General features: G+C 41.5%; 1 protein-coding gene, 1 long non-coding RNA gene and 1 pseudogene across 2 annotated transcripts; 2 read left to right on the forward strand and 1 right to left on the reverse strand.

Annotated features, from left to right (window-relative positions):
• The first annotated feature begins 5,090 nt into the window (after nucleotides 1-5,090).
• On the forward strand, nucleotides 5,091-5,973 carry LOC135635317 (uncharacterized). Its single transcript, XR_010495596.1, has 3 exons — nucleotides 5,091-5,391; nucleotides 5,492-5,641; nucleotides 5,752-5,973. It is a non-coding gene; the product is annotated as an uncharacterized LOC135635317 (long non-coding RNA).
• Nucleotides 5,974-8,419: 2,446 nt separating this feature from the next.
• LOC135634817 (3-ketoacyl-CoA synthase 4-like) lies at nucleotides 8,420-10,164 on the reverse strand. Its single transcript, XM_065145444.1, has one exon. The coding sequence runs from the start codon at nucleotides 10,082-10,084 to the stop codon at nucleotides 8,630-8,632; it is 1,455 nt and encodes a 484-aa protein (XP_065001516.1). The 5' UTR covers nucleotides 10,085-10,164; the 3' UTR covers nucleotides 8,420-8,629.
• A 10,087-nt stretch (nucleotides 10,165-20,251) lies between these two features.
• Nucleotides 20,252-21,833, forward strand: LOC135635210 (uncharacterized; annotated as a pseudogene).
• Nucleotides 21,834-22,597: the final 764 nt, after the last annotated feature.

The raw sequence follows: 22,597 nt of genomic DNA on the forward strand, positions 1-22,597 counted from the left end.
TCACGGTCGAAAGGCCAATCGAGATAAATACGATTGGACAATCAGTGTGACATCTACGGTACACTATGTCATGTCAGCTCGATAGTTCATCTACAGCACATCAATTCAATATCAGACGTTTGCTCATCGTAATATTTGACTCATCAAACGCTCACATCCATACTGACGTAATTTCACCTAACCATTTCATAAAATTTCTAACAAAATACTTTATATGCATTCAAAAATAAATAAATATTTAAATATATTAGATTTTTTTATATAAATCTTCTGAGTCTATTAATATAAGTACCAAATGAGTTTTTATCGAACATAACCCGGGTATAATTTTATTATTTTTTATAAAAAAAATACTACTTGAATCCCTCTTTTTATAATATTAAATTTATAATAAACTCGAATGGTAAATTTAGATTTGAACCCTTTATATATATATATATATATATATATATATATATATACCATTTTCCTTCTAAAATTTTGTTCCTTCGGTAATACGAACTACTACAACAACTATCTATCATTAAATTCATATGAGCACATCTCAAATCTGTTCAAGCGCACCTTTGACCACATCAACCAATAGTTCTCTTTTAGACTTGTACTCTCATATAACTCTAGTTCAAAGCACCTCATCTATTCTATAATTTTTTTATCCATCTCTCCAGTAACTCACTCTGCAATGTCTGATTAAGTAACACCCTCAGCACCACAAATGATGTCTTTATCCTTTCCTCGTCCCAGTGATCTCGAAGTGTATCAGCTTGATTAGATATATGTTACTAACTATTCATCAATTCTCACATCATTAATATAACTCAATTTTTCGTACAATCAACACAACCCAATAATATCACCAAGCCTAAATATCATATGACAATATACTCTAAAAATGATATCTTTAAATTATGTTAAATCTTTGGTCTCCACACTATCACAAGCTCTCCACTCAACCCTACTAAATCAAAAAATATATTCAATCCCAAAAATCTTCGTACTAGTGTAAAGTCATGTATGAGGAATATGACATCATACTTCATAATGTCACATGGAACCTTGTACTATCTCACCTCATATAAAATATTATCAGGTGTAAATGAATCTTTCGAATTAAGCAAAACCTAAATGGATTCATTATTTGATACAAAACACGTTTAGTAGCAAGAGGATTTTACTAACAATCGAATATTAATTTCACAGATACTTTAAGTATAGTTATTAAACCGACGATAATTTGATTTATCTTACGTTTGACTATCACTTAAGGTTGACATGCATGTCAACTAGATATTAACAATGCTTTCTTGCTTGAGACATTTATTTAAGATGTCTTTATGCAATAACTACTTAGCTTTATCCATCCTTAATATCCAAACCATATTTGTAAACTAAGAAAAGTTATTTGTGGACCTTGTCAAGCTTCAAGAGCCTACTAAACAAACTTAGCTTTTTATTATATCAATCGATTTTGTTAACTCCAAATTCGATGGTGATTAGTCTCATATTTTGATGATGAAATTAATTGATGAACTTAAGATCTAATGTGTGTTTGAATGACGCATGATTAACCTCGATCAATAAAAGGTCACTCGATTAAAGTAGGAAGAATCAAATGTTGGGTCAAAGTGGAACATATTAAAAGATTAAATGTCAGACCAGAGGAATGGTCGATGTGCCGGAAGGACTTTGTGCCATGAGTTATGGGACTCAACATGTCGATTGAGCCGAAGGATCGAACATTGCGCTAAAGAGATCATAAGTTATGGGACTCAACATGTCGATTGAGCAATACGCCAAAGGAGAGGATAATGTGCTGAAGGATCAAACGAAGCATCGGATGAACCAATGATATATCGGACAACATAGGATCCATGCTTATAATTGTGTCTCTAGATCAAGTTAGTTTAGGTATAATCGAGTCGTTTTGGGGTGAAACAATGTCAATTAGGGCCAATTGGACTTGAGTTGGGACTATTTTGGGCTAAGTTGAAGGGTCATTTGATCACCCATAAAAGGCAGTGGTACCACTAGACTAAGCGGTGGTACTGCCTAAACATAGACTCCTATATCGGACGATGATACCACTCGATATCAATGTCAGATTGGGCGATAATACTACTAGACGATGGTATCACCCAATAATGACGGTGGTATTTCAAGTATCCCAAAACCTCAGGATGAGACATTTTTTGGCTCCATTTTTGAAGTCATTTGGAGTCTATAAATACCTTGGTTATTCCTGCTTGAACCACCAAGAAATGGAGTTGAGAAAGGGGAAAAGAATCATTGTGAAAAAAGTTTTAAATCTCTTATAAGATTTATAGTCTCTTCCTCCTAGAGTTACAAGTTTTTTAACTGATGAGTGGGGTCTAAAAGAGAGGTGTAAAGGTTCTCTTCTGAGCTTGTCGAAAGAAAAAAAAGTTATAAGGGTAGTTGATCTTCGCTCATTGAAAGAATATCAGTAGTGGAAACCGGTAGCCTCGAGTGAAAAGGGATCAGGAGTGGATGTAGGTCACGACAATCGAACCACTATAAATCGGTTTGTATTTATTTTATACTTTTCATTCTTATTATAAACTGATTTACTTATTCACTATGTTTACGAATGTTTTCAAGTTAAATATCTTTCTGGTATTTATCGAACGAGATTTTTGAATCGACATAATTTTTATGAAAACACTAATTCATCCCCTCCTCTAGTGCCGAAATGGTTCTAACATATAGCTCTTTATTCCTATGACAACAAAAGAAATATACTATATGTCTAGTAATTTATATGGATAACATTATCATATACTATATGTCTACTAATTTATATGGATAACATTATCATCATAAGCAATACTTCTATAGAAATTAAATAATTTCTTAAGTAATTGACAATCAATTCTCCATCAAAAACCTAAAAATCTTAATCTATTTTTTTGGTGATGGAAGTAATATTCATATTTTTTTGATTTTTTTCTATCTTAAAATAAATATATATGAGATCTATTATGAAAGATAAATATGTAGAATATGAAAGAAATTATCACCCCACTCTTCTCCACCAAGTCACTCAAATTATATAATGATAGCCCTATAACGAATCCCACACAATATCGATAATTACTTGGTTCATTATAATATTTATCTCATACACGTCCATAAATTTTATTTATAATTTTTAAATTATCACAATACATGCATCGACCCTCTGCTATGTATTATTTTGTACTAAAACATATTTTGTAATATCTTAAATGGACTTTCAATCATAGACTTCTTCATAACCACTCATCTCTTCATCTCCATGCCTTGATCAATGTTGATTAGGTAGGTAATACTAATGATAGAACATCTACATTAGTCTAAATCATCTTCCTTGAAATAAATTTAATTAGTTAGAGTTTCAAGAAATAAAATACAATCGCAAGATCTACCACTAAAGCTGAATACTAAGTCATCATCGCCATCACTACAGAAATCAAGTGAGTCACTAATCTACTGCACGAACTTAGCATCACCTCTAAACCACTCTAACAATATATTGTGATATTGTTAATACCATCTACTTATGCTCCAACTCAGTGTTTTACTCTCACATAAAACACATTATTATTAACTTCTATTTTGTTATAGATCAATTTGTCATATGTTAACTATGTGTTTCTCACATTCATACTTCTAACAAACTAGCTAACTTTCTCACAATACTTCTTACTTACCAATGTATTTCAATTACATCATTTCAAGATTAATATTTTTGATGAAAATTCAATCTTATGGGAAGGATCATGATAAAGATAAATATAGAATGATAACTTTATATTCCTTATATATTTTAATCCTCAGTGTCAATCAATGATTTGAATATCAATTATCATGGTGTATGTGCATGACTTAAGCATACTCTTTAAATCTGTATAAATATATCTGAACGAATGATATTATCATCTTTTTCATAATAAATTTTATAAATTGAACTTGCACTTGCATAGCAGGACGTCAGGTGAAAAAGGATTGTAGTCATGTGCTTATGTGCAAATCTCATAGATATAGTCCATTAAGTTTTCATGCAATTCGATAAGAAACATAATTGAGACAAGTATAACCAGCACTTTAATTGCATAGAACAATATTCTTGGGCGGATTCATGTTGAAGCTGACGACATGCTTATCGTAGATATCGTAGATATCTTGACCTTCCATGGACTTTTATTTGTGGGTCTACAAGTCTAATGCTAGACAAAACCGGTGTCTCAGAATACAGGTGTATGGTTCGAGGAGGAAAGAAGTCTTCAACACCAAGTAATGATGCTTTCTTCTGCTTCTTTAGAGCCATATGTTCGTCTTTGATTTGTACAAGTTATTGCGACTTGGACTTGCAACTTTTCAATCATTTTTGCCAGCTCAATGCAGCAATTTGTGAAGTAAACGAAGGTCTACTATGCGAGACATGACCTTATCTTTTGCGATAGAAGAAACCAAAGCTTAGATATAAATCATAAGACGTTCAAACACAGCCGAAAAGCAATCGGTATCATCCTTTTTAGATGCTTTTATCTTCTTAATTAGACTTAATTATATTGGCAATAATGTCGGTGACTCGAGCAAGGTTGGCTTGTCTTTCGTTCATGTTGTGGGACTCTTGACTTCTCACGTGGAATATGTGAAGACTCTGCTTCCCTGTCTACACGCTTTAATTTCGGACAACTCGGCTTTCCAACATCACTTGGCTGTTTTCCGTATGGAGTTCTACCAGCGAAGCCGAAGTTGATGCAAAAGAATCCCAGTCTGGCTGTAAAACTGAAGGCATAGGAAAAAGAGAACGCCGTGGTGGAATTCTTGCTCGATGCTCGATGTGATGGCTGTGGCTATTCCTTTTTCAAGGTGTTCACATGATTCTTAGAGAGGCTGCTGCATGTGAATGTTCTCCCAAGTCCTCACCACATTGGCTGACTAATGTCCTCTTCGTTTACATGTGTAAGAATGATCCCCGAAGAGTCTACGGTCGCAAGTCAGCCAAGTCTTTCCCCTTGGCCGGCATCTTCTTCATCCCCAGGTGGGGTGAGTACAGCTTTAAAATGTATGTATGGGGAGAGCGTCTCGTGGCTGAAGGTTTCTCACCGAAATCTACATGATAGCTGTCAATGTTCGTTAGAAAGACTGCCCCGGCGTCGGTTGGAATCAGTCAGCTTACTCCAGTCGAATCAGCATGAGTTGGGGTTCCTCGCCAATGTCTTCCTCCTCTTCGTTTTTGCAGAGTTCTTGGGGGAATGATCAGCCTGACAACATAATTGCTGCTATCGACGATTTCCTAGCTTTTGATGAAGATCCGCAGACGGCACATGCCGTGCTCTCTCCTGCAAGTCAGCAGCAGAGTCCGGAGTTCTTCCAGGATCATGACAAGTAAGACTTCTTTGGCTCCTTGATATGATTCGAGCTTTGGTTCTTTAGAATCATGATGTATCCTTATTGAGAACGCCCGCCGTCTTCTTACTGTGTGCAGAAATGAGAACAAGTCGAAGGGCTCTTCGACGGGGAGTAGCAGCGGGAGCAGAGTTGCATTCAGAACCAAGTCAGAGCTTGAGGTATTGGATGATGGATACAAGTGGAGGAAGTACGGGAGGAAGAAGATGAAGAACAGCCCATATCCAAGGTAAACCTCTTATCTAAATCTCCATCGAAGCATGTCGTTATTTGTGTTCCTCATTCAGCAATCCTGTCTTGTCTACTACTTGGAAAAGCAAGCTGATGAAATCGTGACAGGAACTACTACCGCTGCTCGACCGTAGGATGCAACGTGAAGAAGACAGTGGAGAGAGAGCGAGAAGACTCGAGGTTTGTGTTAACGACCTACGAAGGCACTCATAACCATCATGCACCCCTGCCTGCAACGACACTGCATCAGAGGCTGGAAGGCCTCCCTCACACGGAATACTAGCAACACTTGGGGAATTAAAGGATCCATGCCATTTGAAGAAGTTGGAGGTGTAGCGGTATTTGCGTCGTGTCATAAAACTAGTGCAAATTTACATTCCTTTTTCTATGTTGCTATACAAAAAATTAGATTAACATATTAGAAAGAGTGGTCCACTTATTATCCTATCGCCTTGTGAAATATTTTTCCTATCAATCAAATTCATACAGTATATTTATTTTAGCCTCACAATCAACATGTGAGCAAAAAAACAATGATACATATGATAACAAAATAGAGAATTTTCCTTAACAGAGAGATTATTTGTTGATTCAAACGAAACTTGTTACTGATTCTTATCGTATTAATTAGATGACACCATCATCAATTTCTTTATTTTATTTTTTACTAATAAATCTTAGATATCAAGAACTTTCCTTTCCGGAAAAAAGTGATTTAGATTGAAAAGAACTAATAATAATAATAGAAAAGAAATCCTCTCGATTGCTTGCATTAAGTTAGTGGCTAATGTCAAACTTAAATAGGAATAGCCATTGACAGCTATCTTTGGAGGTAATCGGTTTGGTCATGTTTATCATGTTTGAATCGAAAAATACTTCTAATAAGTTATGTATCACTCGATTATAAGAGTGTGTAAAAGTTTAATTGGATTAGTGATGATTACGGGCTACAAAATTATCTTGATAAAGCACATAGATTTCATCTCATCAATCTGATCTAAAGAGAATTTTATATATTCGAGATTAATTGGATAATCATAATGATAAATCAATATATATATATATACATATATAATTCACTTGTCTACATGAAAACTGCGAGTGAGATTATTTATTTATTTATTTATTCAGTCAGTGGGGATTATTTTTAGTCGTCGAATATATGTTTTCAACTGCTACAACATATCATTGTCTTGGTGCGGTACAGCCAACATTTTCACATAGTCAGTTCTATGTCAATTCTCTTACCCTCAGTGCCCCAAATTTGAAGTTGCCTATCAATTCATTTGTTAATGGTTTAGCATCACCAACTAACCTCGGGAGATGTCTGTGGTAGTCAGTTCCTAAACTTACATAGTATTCTCTGGTCTCACTCTCGAAGGAAGCAACCCAGAAAACGAAGCCAGCTGGTCTCATTTTACGGACATCATAATTAATAGCTTGAATGTCTCCTTATCTCATATCCGATGGGAGTTATTTGTCACATCTAAGTTTTTAATCTTCATGAGAGGAATTTATATATAAATAATCCGATAACATATATTATATGGATATGATATTTTAATTATATCATTATTTTATAACTATGCTAACTCGACGTTCATACTGATATCATACAATAATCATAATGTTCGATGGATAATTGAACGCTCATCTTCAAGATCAAATAACGATTTATTTTGATGATTATTCATATTCATTATTGATAAGATTATAAATTCGTCGGGTCTTTCTTACCCTTCCAATTACCTTTTAAAGCTTCGGATAATACTGTAAGAGTATCCATTGAATTCCTCTCTTTCTCGACTTGTGATTAGATCAAAAATCGAATCTCAATTGAATTTGAATCCTTGACACATTCAACGATTAAAATTTTAAAAGTATAAACACAAATGGAGAGGGATGAAATCTGTTTGTAGACGCCAACCTTATCGCCTTTCCATTATTTTTCACCTACTAAGAATATGATAAATTAATATGCCGGACTTGTTTGTCTGAATAATACGTTTAAATGAATCTGATAAGGAGTGGTGATGTCGGGCACCGGTGAGATCATGACTGATGTCTCTTCCCATATAACGTAATTAGTAATATTGCTATACCATTGAGAGACCGTCGGTCTTCTTCTATACCGCCTTCCGCGTGCCCCATCCAAACACGTGAAGATTCGTGCATCTTGATTTATACATTGTACAGTGAAGTGCGACATTATGCGCCGTTAAGTGGATCCATCAATGGTAATGGTAATTATCGGATGACAGCTGTCCATCAATCAGCTACGGTCCATGTCATATAAATGGGTGAAGAACGACACATACCCGTCCCGTCAACTCACTATAACACATCCATATCTGTGATATGTCCTGCCCACTGAATCGAGAAGCACTGCAACGCCACAGAACATAATGCAGAATTTATGCACATAGCCTCTAGCGGTGACCAACTGACCGCTGGCGTGAACCGAGGTTACTCGTACGTTTTATGTCGGAATATTAAGTATTCGTCGTCGATTAGCGTGCGGTCAATGATGTTTCTCCCGCTGCAAGCGACTGCATGCTACAACCATTCAGAAAAGATTTGACTGATGCGAATAACAGTAACCTCTTGACCAATTAAAACTTCCTAAAAAAAATGATAGTAAAGTTGACTAATTCTATTCAAACCATATTTCACAAAGAAAAAGCCAATTTGTTGAGTCTCACTGAAACTGAAACGGTAACACACGACAAATGACGGGAGAAGAAAACTGCAACCCAATCATAAACCAATACACCAGTAGAATTAACAAAGCTATCCATATCTTGATGATGATAATACTGCTATATATAATAATTTGATTATGACATTGTATCCATCTCCAGCTTGTTAGAGATGGGATAAAATCAAATCAAGATGGGTGGCTTATCAATTTATTCACCGTCACCCTCAGCTTTCACGTTTCAACTTTACGCACAGTCACCCATGGATGCATTTGACTGATTATTTATTACCACGTCTTCATGGGGTACCTGTGGATGCAATCCTTCCATGGGTTGTCTGGCTCCATCACAGAGTCCCCGAGCGCCCTCCACACCAGGCTGCAGACTTTGAACCCCGTCCCGAATGCTAGCATCCATATTTTGTCCCCGCTCTTTATACGTCCCTTGGCATCAAAGTAGGCCAACTCGTAGAACACCAGGCTGCTCGACGTGTTCCCGAAGCGGTGCAGGCACATCCGCGCCGGCTCCGTCACGCTGTCGTCGAGCTGCATCAGCCGGCCCACCGACTCGATCACCGCCTTCCCTCCCGTGTGCACGCACATGTGCTCGAACGCCGTCGTGAAATCCGGCACCTTCTGCTTCTGGTCGCCTTTCCTCACCCACCCACTCACCACGTGATAGGCATATTGTATCAGCTGGGACCACGGCAGTGCCCTGGGCGCCAGGAGCCGTATGTGGGCGCGCAGACCCTCGCCGGCCACACGGATAAGATCCTTCTTTAGCGCGACGCCCACGGTGCCGGCATCGTCCTCCTCTTGGTAGGCGGCACGGTAGGAGGCGTCGTCCGCGCCGTGGTGCGTGCGGAGGGAGTGGAGGAACTCCATCTTGGCGACATCACGCTTGGCTGGGTCGTTGGTGATGAGGACCGCGGCGGTGCCGACGCGGAAGATGCAGTTGGTCACCAGCATGGAGCGGTTATCTCCGAAGTACCAGTTGAGGCTTATGCTCTCGGTGATCACGACGAGCGCATAGCGAATTTTACGTGAACTTTTTAGTATTCTTGCCGCGAGGTCGATGGCCCCCACGCCGGAGCTGCACCCCATGCCGCTGAGGTTGTAGGTCGTGGTCGACTCCGGGAGGCGGTAATGGTGAACGAGAAGGGACGTCAGTGAGGGGCACGGAGCGAACATGCCACAAGTCGCGATAAGGAGGTCGATAGCGGAGGCCGGGACGTTGGTTTTCGCGAGAAGGGCGTCGACGGCGGCCGTCATGCCCTCCTCGGCTTCCTCGAGCGCCGACTGCAGTTTGGCTTCGTAGTCGTTCTGGAAGATGAAGGACGGCACATAGGTCTCGTCGCCGAGGCCAGACTTGTGGTAGATCCCGCTCATGAACTGCTCGCTGACGTCGTTGTAGCGGCGGCTGCGGCGGACGAAGTACTCGCACGTCTCGTAACTGCATTTGCGATCCGCGTCGGGGCGGAAACAAGCATAGTCGAGGAGGAGGACCGGTCGAGGCCGCGTGGAGAGGTAGGTGAGGAGAGCGACCAAGGTGCACCATAGAAGGGAGAAGAGTGCAATCCTATGTTGCGAGAGGACGAGTCTGATGTTGTGGTCAAGTAGAAGGGTGGAGGTGGAAGAGAGTATGGCATGGAGGGCGAGTGTGAGAGCTAAAAGAATACAGAAGAAAGCCTGCAGGAGTTGGATTGGGGTGAGGAGGGACAGAAGCCGGGTTTTGGATCCCATCAAGGCTTGCTCTCTTTCGGTCTTGTGTTCTTCCCGATTCACGTCGGTGAAAGACTTGGAGATGCAAGGGAAGAACAAGAGAAAGAAGGGTATATATAGGCGACTTCCCAAGTTTCTACTCGGGGGATATATCACATAAGCATCGACGACTTACAGTTCATAAATCCATCAACCAACTCGGAAGACTCTCTAATGAATGGGGCAGGGCAAATGTCGATGGTGGAATTAAATGGAGTTGGAGAGCGTTGGGAGCGAGACGGCTTGGCAAAGACTGGCGAGACGATTCATGTGTGGCGACGGGACTCGGAGCTGGCGCGTCGGAAAGAGAGCTCCTGCTCGGCGTGTTGTTGTCATGCAATCTTGACGTTTCAATCACAGATCTTTAATTTGTTGGTCTATCTGGGTGGAACATGATCTCTTTGCGCATGCATGATCGAATAGAATGGGATTTTCCATACAAATTAAAATATAGGCACTCGGAGATAAGGGGACTGCTATGCCTGTGAAATGATAATGCTTCGCGTCTCCAGATTGTCTCCTTTCTCGTGCTAGCCGACAAATTTAACCTTGGAAAACACACGGGCCCCACGTCCTCATGTTTGGTGAGCTGTGATCCAGTTCATGCACAATGGGCTTCACATCACATTCTCGGGCGAGTCAAAAGCAGCTTCCCTCCTGCCTTTGCCGGTGGAGGCGGATTGCTTCGGTTGATTACAGTTTGTAAGATCCAAAAATGCGAACCCGAATCTGCCAGTTATCGGATTTGGATGCAACATGCGGTAAGTATCGAATTTGTCGGGCGTCGATGGAAGAGCCAAAGCTGACCGACCACCCCAAGGCTCACAATTGGTGAATTATCGGGTCGGACAAGCAAGTTATGAAGATCCGCTAACACGCATGCGTATATGTAGTAGATAAGAAGAATCTTCTCATGTCACTGCGCCCCTACATCTCGATTCGATTGAACACGTCTGTTGCGGAAGGCGTGCGTCATCAATGCGATCGTGCGATTGTTTCCCTTACCGAAAATAGAAAGACATACTCGATGGATTACTGTCGCAAGACGTTTGGACCCGAGAAATCCGACTGAAAAATATATGCTCCATTGGATACACTGCCGCAACTCTACCTTTTAAACATAGCTTACACGAACACTGGATTCAAAGTAGGCATGCATTTATTGGTTATTAGAGATGTATAGACTCTTCAACAAGCAGGTGCCATCCTTCCACATTTGGAGCTCCCCACCAGCCTGTCAGGTTAGGAAATGCTTAGGTCGATTGCTACTCCCCTTAGACATGGGGTAGCTAAGACAGGTCGCGGAACTATTCATTGGTCAACCGAGTAAGTACAACAAACCATAATAACACTCGATGAAAGCTTCAGCTAAACACGCAAGTTAGAAACTTGGTTCGGATGGGTTAGCTGCACAATAAAGGCTGTCGAATGTTGTCCACTGTTTGTCTCGTTAGCTTTTGATATGGAATGTGCATTGCCGGATTCATAAGACTAATAGATTTAGTAGTGCTCACCGTATCATCAACCTCAGCATGGCTCTTGTTCCTACTTACGGTTCGATTTGGAAAATTCTAAGATTTTGAACCGGATCCAACATGAATAATTAATTGCTCAGGCCTGGTGTTGTTCTTCCACGAAGGGCGTACTTCGCCCAGCGTCCAAGGTACGTGGTGTTAACGAAGTACTTCCTAACGCTAACTCACAAGAGTATGACTGGGAATATTAATGTATCACTGTTGGATCAACCCACATACTCACCAACTATATTCTTGGGCGTGGAGAGCTACAGATCATAAGCAACACCCTTGTGAGAAATTAAAGTCAATGACGTATATACAAGTCCATACAACAAACGGGATATATATATATATATATATATATATTCTCCTCATTAAAATGGCGGGGTAATCACTCTCTCGTTCGCTCGCTTTCTGAAAGAAAAGGTCAATACAAGGCCGGGAGACGTTGTGAGCGCTTACGTGATAGCTATTGCAGTTGGGTGGATGTTAGCTTTAAATTGGCTACTACCGACTGGCTGCGGACCATTCAACGGAACAGGCACACGGCACAACCCAATCCAGAGAGACTCATAATAACAATGAAAGTGAGGGGATGTTAACGAAGGAGGCCGGTGGGCGAGTCCAACTCCAGCCGCACCAGAGAGTCGCTCGCTGACCACCTCCGACGTGGCCTGGGATATCGATGCCGTGGTCGCCAAGCCGCAGTCAACCTCTATCTTTTTCTCTGTTTAAGAAAGTAAGAAAGCATTATTGAACCATGGGTTTCTTTCTTTGTTATCCAGAGAAATTTCTTGTGACAGAAAACGAAGCTCGGTTACGTATGTATCATGGTTTCTGCCTCCATTTCCACGGATGCCAAACGTACTCGAGACCATCCATATCTCATTCTGATTTTGCTGGGACCCATCATCAAAGAAGCGTGGCCCGCACCGATATTTTCGTGATTGCACCGTATGAATGGCTCGAGCAGTGTGTAGGCTTGGCTCGCCTCCGTGCACCAGTAGGACATTATTTGCCCCGTCTCTTGAGCAATTGGTAGAGACTCAAAATCGGTGGCAGAAAGTCAAGAACCGATTAATATTAACAGATCCAAAAAATCAAATCGATGTCAAATTCTCTTAGGTGACGTACATCACACAAGTTGATATTAACCTGTCTCTTTCTGTAGACAACGCAATGTGATCTTTTAAATGAGGTGGTTTCCTGGTGCTTTCTTAGGCGAAGTAAAGTATTGGTATATTACTCGTCTGCAACAAAGAAAAGCCATTATAATTGCGTTTGCTTAAATTATACGTTCACCACCTTTTGGAGAAGAGATCGGACAGTCTTGTTGGAAAGTGGACTTTGTAGTTTGATTGCATGCAGTTAATGTGATGTCCAGAAATTATTGACCAGGGAGCTCGAGTTACAGTGATAAGAAAGGGACAGGTTCCTATTTCCGCCCTTTCCTTTACGAAGCGCTTTAAATTTGCTTGCACGTTTTACATGCAAATTACAATGGATATGTGTATTCAAATCTGAATTAAATTACATATTTTTATCCATAATCAGGGGACCCATATTACGTTGATCAATTTACATTCACTATTGGGTTGAAGACTTGTCCAGTAGTCTAAATCATCCCATGTTAATTAATAGACACCACGTAGATGAGGTAAGCGCTGCCATCATGCTGTTGCAGTGATTTCGCAAGAGTCAACGCGAGCATTGTTTTACTCTTGACCATCACGATCACACAATAATTACAAATTATCTCTTACGATTAGACTTTTTTATATTTTAATCCTTAGATTTAAAAAAAATTATATTAACATCAAAAATTTTAATCTCACTTGTCTTAACATCATCGATTTAATTACGAAAGATACAAATACTTTACAGTACATATAAAATTATTTATTTTACCAATGATAAAATAATCATTTTCAGGTGAGTGAAAGAATGAGACCATTCGCTTAGGCAACGAATAGAATCGATGCTGTTACTTGCATAGGATCGTGAGATTGAGTACTATGTCCTCTTGCGGTGGAGGATGAGGACAAGGAGGATTAGGCAAAAGTGCTAAGCTCCCTCATGATCAAAGAAGGGGAGGCTTTGGGTGGGCTAGTACCTAACGGTTGCAATGTTGACTCCAACTACTTGTTGTTGATGAGGAAAGTTGTAGTGGAGTAGGTTGCACACGTCGTGGCTACCTATGCCTTCTCCGCCCTTACGGCGGTGTTTGCCATTAACTCTACTTTGATCGGTGTTTCATATCTAGCATTGTGGGCGGCAAGCTACTCCGGCTTTGGGATAGCAAGCTATGAATGATCCGATTTGCAACCATGGCATGCCTTTCATTGGCGACAAAGGTGGAGGAGGTGCGCCACTCTTTAGCCGAGTTGCCCGTCGATAGTTGGTCGTTCAACAATGCTTTTCCTCGCGAAGCCATTTTCGTCATTACCTCCACCTTTAGGAAAGTAGGCAAGGAGGTCGGGGATGAAGCCATCTTCGAGGATTAACGATGGTGAGCTCGCCGATAAGGCATGATCATGGGTAAGTTAAGATGGAGAGAGTCTTATCTGTTGGGCTGATGGCCCATATTCAGCCCATGTGGGCTTTATCAGCCCACAGCCCACACCCTCTCTTAACCTAACCCTAATTAAGATTAGGGGGGTGTGGTGGTTGCGTTTTAGAGACAGATTAAGGCTATAAAAAGGCAGCAACGAGGTAGATCTTTAAGGCCACGGGATTTCAAAGAGAAGAAGGAGATCAAGGCAGAAAAGGAAGAGAAAGAAAGGGAAGAAGACAAGGACAACGCAGAGAGACTGTTCACAATCATCTAGCAGTGTTCTCATCTCAGGTTAGATCAAATCTACAGTAGACTCTTGCTGTGATTACTTGGGGAGGTTTTAGATATTGTGGGCAGTGACGTGATCCTTGTATCCCAGTTATTCTCTTGTGGTTGTTGCTAGGGTTTTGGGCAAGAGATTGAGATTTGTATATTCATTATTCTCATAGTGGATTATCTCTAGTTTGCCCCGTGGTTTTTACCCTTCACATTGAAGGGGTTTTCCACGTATATCTTGGTGTTCTGTTTGATTGTGTTTCCATTTTATTCCGCTGCGTATTTTGGTCTTCTAGTATTTGTTCCTATACAAAGGTTATTCCTCTTTTTATCCCCATCAACTGGTATCAGAGCGGGGTTTTGGTGATTTAATTTTTGTATTTGAACATGGAGGCCAGTAATATTTCTCGCATGATTAGTTTGAATGGAAATAATTGGATGATATGGAAACCAAGAATGGAAGATCTCTTGTATTGCAAAGATTTGTATGGACCTTTGCAAGGGGATAGTGCAAAACCTACAACTATGACAGATGATGAGTGGAAGAGGTTAGATCGAAAAACAATTGGGTTTATTAGACAGTGGCTTGATGATAGTGTCTTTCACCATGTTTCTACTGAAATTTCTGCATATTCTCTTTGGAAAAAATTGGAAAGTCTCTATGAGAGAAAAACAGCTGGCAACAAAGCTTTTTTGATCAGAAAACTTGTGAACCTAAAATATAGAGAGGGTGCTTCTATTGCTGAGCATTTGAATGAAATGCAGAGTATTACTAACCAGTTATCCTCTATGAGAATGTCTCTTGATGATGAGTTGCAGGCATTGTTACTTCTCAGTTCATTACCAGAAAGTTGGGAGACACTGGTGGTTTCCCTCAGTAATTCTGCGCCAGATGGTATTGTCACTATGAGTCAAGTAACAAGCAGTTTGTTGAATGAGGAGTTGAGAAGAAAGAGTTCAGCAACATCTCAGAATGATTCACAATCACTTATCTCAGAGAATAGAGGAAGGTCAAAGTTCAGAAGCAGTTCACGTATGGGTAGGAGCAAGTCAAGATCAAGAAAAGATATTGTTTGCTATAACTGTGGTGAGAAAGGACATTACAAGAACCAATGTAAGCAACCTAAGAAGAACAAGAAAAAGGGAAAAGAAGTGGAGTCTACAGAATCAAAGGATAATACTACAGCTACAGTGCAGGGTGGTGATTATTTGATTTTGTCTCCTTCTGATGATATTTTTTCTTGTGTGTGTCAGGATCTTGAGTGGGTGATTGACACAGGTGCTTCTTATCATGCTACACCTCGGAGGGAGTTTTTTGCTACATACAGGTCTGGAAACTTTGGTGTTGTCAAGATGGGCAACTATGGCATAGCAGACATCATTGGCATGGGTGATATCCATTTAAAGACCAACCTTGGCTGCAAGTTGGTACTTAAGGATGTGAGACATGTGGTTGACTTGAGACTGAATTTAATTTCAGTTGGAAGACTAGATGATGAAGACTATGAAAGCAGATTTCACAGAGGGCAATGGAAACTCAGTAAGGGTTCTCTTGTTATAGCTAATGGAAAGAAATGTCATACTTTGTACAGGTTGCAGGCTAAAGCTTATGGTGAGCAGTTAAATGCTACAGAGAAAGACTTCAGTATGGAGTTGTGGCATAGGCGATTGGGACACATGAGCGAGAAGGGGCTGCAAACTCTTTCCAAGAGAGAGGTATTACCAGATCTCAGAGGTATACATCTGAACCCTTGTATTGATTGTTTAGCTGGTAAACAACATAGAGTTTCATTTGCTAGTGCTGCTTTGTCTAGAAAAATGCATGCCTTAGACCGTGTTTATACAGATGTATGTGGTCCTTTGAGGACAAAAACTCCTGGTGGATCTGTTGATGTTCTTGGTATAAGTGGTGCACTTTATTTTGTCACTTTTATAGATGATTTTTCTAGGAAAGTTTGGGCCTATGCTTTGAAGACCAAAGATCAGGTTATTAATGTCTTTAAAGAGTTTCATGCTAGGGTTGAAAGGGAGACAGAAAGGAAATTGAAATGCATAAGATCAGATAATGGTGGTGAGTATATAGGATTGTTTAATGACTATTGCAGGTCACATGGAATCCAACATGAGATGACAGTTCCTGGTACACCTCAGCATAATGCAATTGCAGAGAGGATGAACCGCACCATCATGGAAAAGATCAGATGTATGCTTTCACAGGCCAAGCTACCCAAAAGGTTTTGGGATGAGGCTTTGAGGACTGCAGTTGATGTGATCAACTTATCACCATGTACAGCCCTAGATGGTGATGTTGCAGAGCATGTATGGTCAGGGAAAGATGTTTCCTACAGGCATTTGAAAGTGTTTGGTTGTCGTGCATTTGCACATGTTCCAGATAATGAGAGGTCCAAGCTGGATGGTAAGTCTAAAGAATGTATTTTTCTTGGTTACTCACATGATCAGTTTGGTTACAGGCTTTGGGATCCAGAAAAGCAGAAGGTGTTCAGGAGCAGAGATGTGATCTTCTTTGAGGATCAAACCTTTGAGGATTTGAAGAAGAAGGCACCAGCCAAGACTTCTGCAGAAGGATTAGCAGATTGTGACCCAGTTACTCCTCCAGTATATCAGGGTGATGGGGGAGATATGTAGGAAGATGGTGCAGAACCTGATATTGATCTACCTGTAGGACATGTTGAGCAAGAAGAAGTAGGAGAGCAAGTTCCCATAGAACCTCAGTTGAGAAGATCTTCTAGACAACGTCAACCTTCCAGAAGATACTCTACAGATGAGTATGTGATGCTTACTGATGCAGGTGAACCAGAGAGTTACCAGGAAGCAGTTGAGAGTGAGCAGAAAGAGAAGTGGTTAGATGCTATGCAGGAAGAGATGGATGCTCTTCAGAAGAACCACACTTATGATTTGGTGCTGCTACCAAATGGAATAAAGGCCTTGAAGAACAAGTGGGTTTTTAGGTTGAAGACTCAAGAATATTGTTCTCAACCAAAGCACAAAGCTAGATTGGTTGTGAAAGGCTTTGGTCAAAAGAAAGGTATTGACTTTGAAGAGATATTTTCTCCTGTTGTTAAAATGTCTTCTATTCGTGTTGCTCTTGGTATTGCTGCTAGCCAGGACTTGGAGGTTGAGCAGTTAGATGTGAAGACAGCTTTCCTTCATGGTGATTTGGAGGAGGAAATTTATATGGAGCAACCAGAAGGCTTCAAAGTCAAAGGTAAAGATAATTTTGTCTGCAAGTTGAAGAAGAGCTTGTATGGGCTAAAGCAAGCTCCAAGACAGTGGTACAGAAAGTTTGATTCATTTATGACAGAAAATGGATACAAAAGAACGGCTTCAGATCATTGTGTGTACATCAAATGGTTTGGTGAGGATTTTATTATTCTCTTACTTTATGTTGATGACATGCTTATTCTTGGGAAAGATATGTCTAAAATTGACAGGTTGAAGAAGCAAATGAGTGAGTCTTTTGCAATGAAGGACATGGGGCCAGCAAAGCAAATACTAGGCATGCAGATTTCTCGTGACAGGAAAAACAAGAAGATTTGGTTGTCACAGGAGAAATACATCGAGAAGGTATTGGAAAGATTCAGTATGAGCAATGCTAAGCCAGTTGGTTCTCCTCTTGCAGGTCACTTCAAGTTGTGCGCAGAACAGAGTCCGTCAAGTGATGAGGAGAAGGAGAAAATGCAAAAGGTTCCTTATGCTTCAGCAGTTGGAAGTTTAATGTATGCAATGGTATGTACGAGGCCAGACATCGCATATGCAGTGGGTGTTACTAGCAGATTTCTTGCAAATCCAGGCAAAGAGCACTGGGCAGCGATGAAGTGGATTTTTAGATATCTCAGAGGGAGCTCTAAGGTTTGTTTAAGCTTTGGAGGTGGACCACCTGTGTTGACAGGTTACACAGATGCAGATATGGCCAGAGATATAGATACGAGGAAGTCTACTTCAGGTTATGTACTTACTTTTGCAGGGGGAGCTGTGTCTTGGCAATCCAGGTTACAAAGGTGTATTGCTCTCTCCACCACAGAAGCAGAATATATTGCTGCTACAGAGGTATGCAAAGAAATGTTATGGATGAAAGAATTCTTACAAGAATTGGGGCTGAAACAGAAAAATTATGTGGTGCATTGTGACAGCCAGAGTGCAATCCATTTGTGTAAGAACCCAATGTTTCATTCCAAGTCAAAGCATATAGATGTCAGATACCACTGGATTCGAAATGTATTTGAAGAGAAGCAGTTGCAGCTTCAGAAAATTCATACAGATGACAACGGAGCAGACATGTTAACGAAGACCTTATCAAAAGAAAGACAGGAGATATGCCGACAGTTGGTCGGCATGGCTTCACATTGAGGAGTCATGGGACAGCCTCCCTTATGGGCTGAAGGGGGAGGTTGTTGGGCTGATGGCCCATATTCAGCCCATGTGGGCTTTATCAGCCCACACCCTCTCTTAACCTAACCCTAATTAAGATTATGGGGGTGTGGTGGCTGCGTTTTAGAGGCAGATTAAGGCTATAAAAAGGCAGCAACGAGGCAGATCTTTGAGGCCACGGGATTCCAAAGAGAAGAAGGAGATCAAGGCAGAAAAGGAAGAGAAAGAAAGGGAAGAAGACAAGGACAACGCAGAGAGACTGTTCACAATCATCTAGCAGTGTTCTCATCTCAGGTTAGATCAAATCTACAGTAGACTCTTGCTGTGATTACTTGGGGAGGTTTTAGATATTGTGGGCAGCCCAGTTATTCTCTTGTGGTTGTTGCTAGGGTTTTGGGCAAGAGATTGAGATTTGTATATTCATTATTCTCATAGTGGATTCATTATTCTCATAGTGGATTATCTCTAGTTTGCCCCGTGGTTTTTACCCTTCACATTGAAGGGGTTTTCCACGTATATCTTGGTGTTCTGTTTGATTGTGTTTCCATTTTATTCCGCTGCGTATTTTGGTCTTCTAGTATTTGTTCCTATACAAAGGTTATGTATTTTGGTCTTCTAGTATTTGTTCCTATACAAAGGTTATTCCTCTTTTTATCCCCATCATTATCCACACCATGATTGTATACATTAAGTGGGAGTTAATGTGGGTCTAATGGGATGTTAGTATTCAGTGGTAGCTCTGACTCCATTCACGAATAGCCCTTTCCTACTCGAGCCCTCTCATCTACCCAAATGCTAGGTCAGCTTTGATATCAAATGTCAGGACCCGAGTCTGATGAGCCAACTAACCGATGACTCCATTTTGATCCTTCAATCACGAACCAAAATGTTTAAGCGAGAGTTAACGTAATACACTCATTAGACTCATATAAGCCAATCATACACATTGCCCACTTCCGATGTGAGACTAATGGGATGTTACAAACAGGCCCACCCAAAACCTCTAACTCTTTGTTCACGAGAGACCACAACACCTCTACCCACTCCTCATCATCAACATCCACCGCAAAGAGGATGTATAACTCGATCTCACTATCTTTCACAAGTAGCAGTATTGACTCTATTAGTTGCCTAAGTCAATGGCTCTATTCTTTCACCTATATGAAATGATCATTTTTTTCATTAGTAAAATCAATAATTATGCACGTATTGTTATGTGTTATATCTTTCGTCGGTAAAATCAATAACATTATGATAAATAAAATTAAATATTTTATTTTTATAATTATAAAGATATTAATATATATTTTTTTAAATATATGGATCAAGATATTAAAAAGTATAATAATATGAGATGCTATATAATTAGACGGAACGAGTGCAAGAGAGAGCGAGAGAGAGGTGTTCGGAAAAATGGCGAGGTTGTTCGTAAAGCAAGCGGCCATCTATGCGGAGGCAAGGCCCATGTATCCCGAGGACTGGTTCTCCAAGCTTGCATCCTTCACATCCCATCACAAATTGGCATAGGCCATTAGCACTGGTAACGACTAAGCCGCTATCAGTGTGAAGTCTCACCTTCCCCTCTCTCCCTACTATCTCCTCTGATAGGGTCTCTTTACACCGTGGCTGGCGCAGGGTCGCCTTGACTAGCACTCGGGTCTCAAAAACTGGCTTCAGCTGTCTCATGTCTGGTGCAGCCCTTTATCTTGGGGTCCTCGATACGCAGGGTCTTCTGTGTCTTCGTTCGTGTGTCAGGTTGGGTTGAAACCTTGTCTCATGAGGGTTACCCTTTCTATCGTTGGGCTCCTGCACATAGGCCGAGGTCAGGAGGAAAATTTTTTGATCCGACCCCTTCCATGTTTCATTTAACTTTCTGTTGAATCAGTGAGAGTAAAATGCGTGAGTGAAAAATCCTCTCCCATGTTGGCCAGGCATTAGGCTTTTATGCCTACCCGCGGGGGTTAGTTGTTACCAACCTCTTAATGGTCGTCGCCCTCTTAAGCGATGAACTCATACCTTTCACGCTGACACCAGTTGTCCTGCGCAGCGTTGCACCTGAGTGGAGCTGTTCCTGCCTTTGCGGGGTAGAGGCGTACTCGAGTGGTGCCGTTCCATTCTTTGTGAGGATGATGTTGTACCCGAGCGATGACGTTGTCACACCTGAGCGACGTTGTTCTTCTATTTGTGGAATGATGTCGTACCCGAGCGGTGCCATCGTCATGCCCGAGCGACGTTGTTCCGCTCTTTGCGAGACGACGTTGTATATGAGCGACACCCCCGTCATACCCGAGGGACATCGTTCCACTCTTCATGGGACGACGTTGTACTGACGTAGTGTGCCACACCGACTTTGAAATTTTTCGTTGGCACTGTGGTGGCTGCAGTCGGGTATTAGGAGGCGTGCTACCAAACTGTGCCCTATCATCCTCCATCGATTCCCCGTCCTAATTACATATGCATACCATGTATTGTGGGCGGTGGATCACTACGAGCAGGTGATGGCAACGGACATGAGTGAGGCTCAGCTGAAACATGGCACCCGAGACCCCAAATTCCGCTACATCCACACGCCCCTCTCCACTTCGAACGATGAATTGGTGTCGATTGATTTGGTGACGGTGGCGCAGGCCGTCCATTGGTTCAACCTTCCCAGATTTTACTCCGTGGTTAAAGGTGTACTAAGAAATCCCAGAGGAGTAATTGATGTGTGGGGATACAACTACCAGATGAGCTCCTCAGAGGACACCGCAAAACGCTTCCTGATACCACACTTCCTCGTTCGGATCATAGAGCTCGGTACGTCATCGATGGCTACCGGAACCTCCCCTTTCTCTCCAAGAGCGTAGGGATGGGAGGCGAAGGGAATCCAATTATTCTGGACATGGTGGTATTAGACGTGACGTTTGATCGGTTCTGGGGCTTGATGAGGTCATGGTCCACCGTGGCTATTACAAGGGAGAAAGGTGTTGGTGAACAAATATATCGTGGCTGGTGAGTCAGCATGGTCTGGTCCACGGGTCAATGTCGGAAGTTTTCTGTCGGTTGAGCTAGATGCCGAGGTCGACCGGACCCTCGCGACGGGGTATTGATCAACGTTCCTTATGTGCCGATCCGGGCGCCGTGTATGTCGAGCTGTGTCTCTCCTTCTCCAGGGTGGTTGGCAGCTCGCCTTTGTGAGATGGTCGAGTTTTCCTGCAAAAATGGCCCTCGTCAGGATCACCCGACGAGGTCCCTCCGACAAGCAAGTCAATGGAGTGATCAATTGATCTTTTGCCCTCATTCTCCCATATGCTGGCTAGAGGTCTTTATAGTATTGCACGTGGGTCGGTCGTACGCGGGTTGGCATGGTAGACATGCCAAACAGTGCCTTGGTATGGATTTTGACTTGGCATGTCTCGGGAGCGGCTCTGCCTCGGGATTTCCGAGATATGACATGCCAAGTAGTGTCTTAGTACATATTCTGACTATGCCTGATGGCGTCGGACTTTGACGTGTCTTAGGCCAAAATATACCATATCACAACGAGTGGAGCTGTTGTCCGAGGACGTGGTGAAGAAGCTTGAGTCGGACCGGGGCGGATCCTCTGAGGTGAGGACGATCATCCACAAGGTTCCCATGCCCGTTGGCACGTCCGAACAAGACCATATGGTGTTGATAAAATGCTTGTGCTGCTGCTGTAACTCGAATCCGTGTACATCATGCCCATGACTCATTATCTCGCTCCTAAACTTGGGTTAGACCCAAGTAATTAGACTGTCG

Source organism: Musa acuminata, chromosome BXJ3-4 (genome assembly GCF_036884655.1).
Source record: "Musa acuminata AAA Group cultivar baxijiao chromosome BXJ3-4, Cavendish_Baxijiao_AAA, whole genome shotgun sequence".
Classification (NCBI taxonomy): Eukaryota; Viridiplantae; Streptophyta; class Magnoliopsida; order Zingiberales; family Musaceae; genus Musa; species Musa acuminata.

Bases quoted from the DNA above. Each gene is read 5' to 3' on its own strand.
- LOC135634817 (XM_065145444.1), bottom strand. From the start codon at position 10,084: ATGGGATCCAAAACCCGGCTTCTGTCCCTCCTCACCCCAATCCAACTC.